Source organism: Frankliniella occidentalis, unplaced genomic scaffold, assembly GCF_000697945.3.
Source record: "Frankliniella occidentalis isolate FOCC.00 unplaced genomic scaffold, Focc_3.1 Scaffold125, whole genome shotgun sequence".
Classification (NCBI taxonomy): Eukaryota; Metazoa; Arthropoda; class Insecta; order Thysanoptera; family Thripidae; genus Frankliniella; species Frankliniella occidentalis.
Genome location: NW_026267252.1, coordinates 680,904 through 683,549, shown reverse-complemented (window position 1 = coordinate 683,549; position 2,646 = coordinate 680,904). Strand labels below are relative to the sequence as shown.

The window sequence follows — 2,646 nt, the reverse complement described above, 5'->3', positions numbered from 1 at the left end:
GAAAACCCCCATGCACGAGTTCATGTGAGAATCCCTCGCCTCTTATCGAGACCTGGTCTTGATCGATCTGGATCGACCCAAAATCAGCAAATTTCATATTTTGACGGTATATCGACTTTGCAGTGCGATATCTCCTAAACGGATTGACCGATCAACCCCGTTCTGAGGTCTCCAGATAGATCTATCTTTCCTCTACATTTCTGTGTATAGAAAAGTAAATTCCTATGAAAATTACGGCCACCATCGAAAATAACCAAAACGGCTAAATTTTACTCACGATTTTTTTAGAATTGCAATATCTTACGAGCTGTTTGTCCTAAAAATCTTTCGATTTTTTGTGTGATAGGTCTTGTCGAGATCTTCCATTCGGCGTTGAGTAAATTGAATTCAGACAAAAACTGCGGCCGTTATCGAAAAAGTCCATTTTGGCTGCTTTTCTATCAAAAAATTGACTTTGAGGCCCGATTGCTTCTGAACAAAACGTCCTATCGGCCTCCGCGAAAAACCATCTTGTAGGTCTCTTACTTACCTTGAAATCTGTGTCACGCAAACTGTAATCGGATCAAAATTACGGTTTTTGTGAAGGAAAAACCAATTTTAGGCAAAAGTCCCAAAGTTGTCCAAATGCAGCTCTTCAAACCTCTGCCAAATCCAGAGTTTTCGACCCACAGCCCCGGGACAAAGCTTTTTAAGGTTGTTAGAACAAAAGTCAAAAAATATTTTTTTTCGACAAAAATCCGAATTTTTGAAATTCCCGGGTGCGCGGTCTTAGTTGGAACGCCCCTCAACAAGTATACCTTCACCACTATACAGGACCAAGAAACGCACTGGTAGCAGAGGTAGTGCAAGAGGTGCCCCAATTTCAGTTGAAGCTGTGCTTGAAACAGCTCTTTCTCCTGAAAGAGTACCAAAATTAGAACCTATGGACCATGATGAAGATACAGATGGAGACACCTCTGCTATTTTGTCGGATGCAGCTGAGGACCTAGCTGACAGTAACACTGATCTCTTCTTGGGTCCAGTAATGGAGATGAGCATCACCCCTGACAACAGTGTTTCAGCATCTGATACTGGTCAAAATAATGGTGAGTAATTTAAATGAATAGGATTTAGTAGCATTAATGCTTGAGAGTGTGTAGTGTTTTTTTTTCCCTCCATTTGTCTGTGCGTAGAAAACACCCCATCTTCCTTTTTTAAATCTAACTATTTTAGTTATCTCTAACTTGTTTTATGAAACCATTTTTATATGCTTCAGTTGCAATTTAAGTTTTACTTTTTTTTTCAATTTGTTGAATTTTTTTCTTTATACCTAAGCTTACTGTGTGCTGCCCTTGCTTGATAATGGCTGTTCTTTATATTGGTGCGGTGTGTTGCTTGAAGCTTGGAGGCAAGAAAACTCTGGTATTGTCATTTTGGTCTGTGGTGGTTGCGGAAAGAGCAAGGAAAGTAAGCCTAAACTCTATGGATTTACAGTAATATCTACAATGAAAGTGTTTGCTTTTTGTTTTGTGCCCTGGTATAGTATTCTATATGTATGTATTAGCTTCTTTTCCCTTCCCTCCTTTCTGTTTTCTGCATCTTAAACATTCCCTGTTGGTAAAAATTCCGGCTATCTAGTGTCAAGTATCACAAGGATACATAAATGAAAATTAAATCCATTAATTTTAGTTTTCCAAACTGAAAATATTGAAAGCTTTTAAGTATCTGTGTGGGTTTATTTGCATTCTAAATACTTCCGGAATAGTATCACTATAGAAAACTTACCAGCAACATAAGAAGTGCTGTGTACTGGAAGAAGAATAAGCATCCAGTTAAAGTTTTGTTTTGGACTGTACCAGAAGGTAAGATATTTTGCTTCAATGTAATTTTTTTTGCTTTGATTGTTCACTCAGTAACAACTAAAATAAAAGTTTTTGTGTACTATTGAGCATGTAGTTAATGCTGTGTTGATGTTTTTGCTGATGAAAGTGTAACTGTGTAACTTTTCAATATATGTGGCTTTAAATCCTGAAACAAATTTGACATTAAGGAACATACATACATATATTTGGGATCTTTTACTTGATGAACATATTTACAACACATGAACAACCATAATCATTCATATTACAGTCTGATAGACCATTGGTGACCCCACACATGTTGAACCAGCATTTGTCAAGCCATGTCTCTATGTGCTGTGCAGGAGCTGATGTTGGTTTCTTGTATACCTTATAGAACACCAAATGTCATCTCAATGTTATTAGAATACCTAGCCTGATGTTAAAAGCTGTTGATTCAATTCCTTATTAACACTATGCTTGCTTTGTGAATGTGCCTTAGTACCTGTATTTTTACTCCCCTCACTAAGACTTTGCTTTATGGCTTCTTTCAATGTCATTCTCGTTGCTCTTGTCCCTCGGATATATATGTTTTGTTGCATTATTATAAACTCTCAGCTGGGGTTGCTGGTAACACAAACTCAAGTCTAGCCACTTTATAACCCTTAATCATACATTTGAACTTACATTGTCTTTTGTTTTTTTACATTTTTCTGTTGTGTTCGTTATTTTATTTCTTATAATGCCTTTATTTGAAATTAACTGTTGGTTGGTACTAACAACTGCTGGATTTATCATTAACTTGGTTGTTTTATTATTATTTTTT

The 2,646-nt window shown here is 36.5% G+C and overlaps 1 protein-coding gene across 2 annotated transcripts in view; it reads left to right on the top strand.

Annotated features, from left to right (window-relative positions):
• LOC113206794 (protein bric-a-brac 1) overlaps positions 1–2,646 on the top strand; it is an 11,379-nt gene that overhangs the window by 2,820 nt on the left and 5,913 nt on the right. For both annotated transcript variants that reach the window (XM_026423038.2, XM_052270484.1), the window contains exon 6: positions 814–1,085. In XM_026423038.2, the coding sequence (XP_026278823.1) occupies positions 814–1,085 (272 nt within the window). The remainder of the gene's footprint in view (positions 1–813; positions 1,086–2,646) is intronic.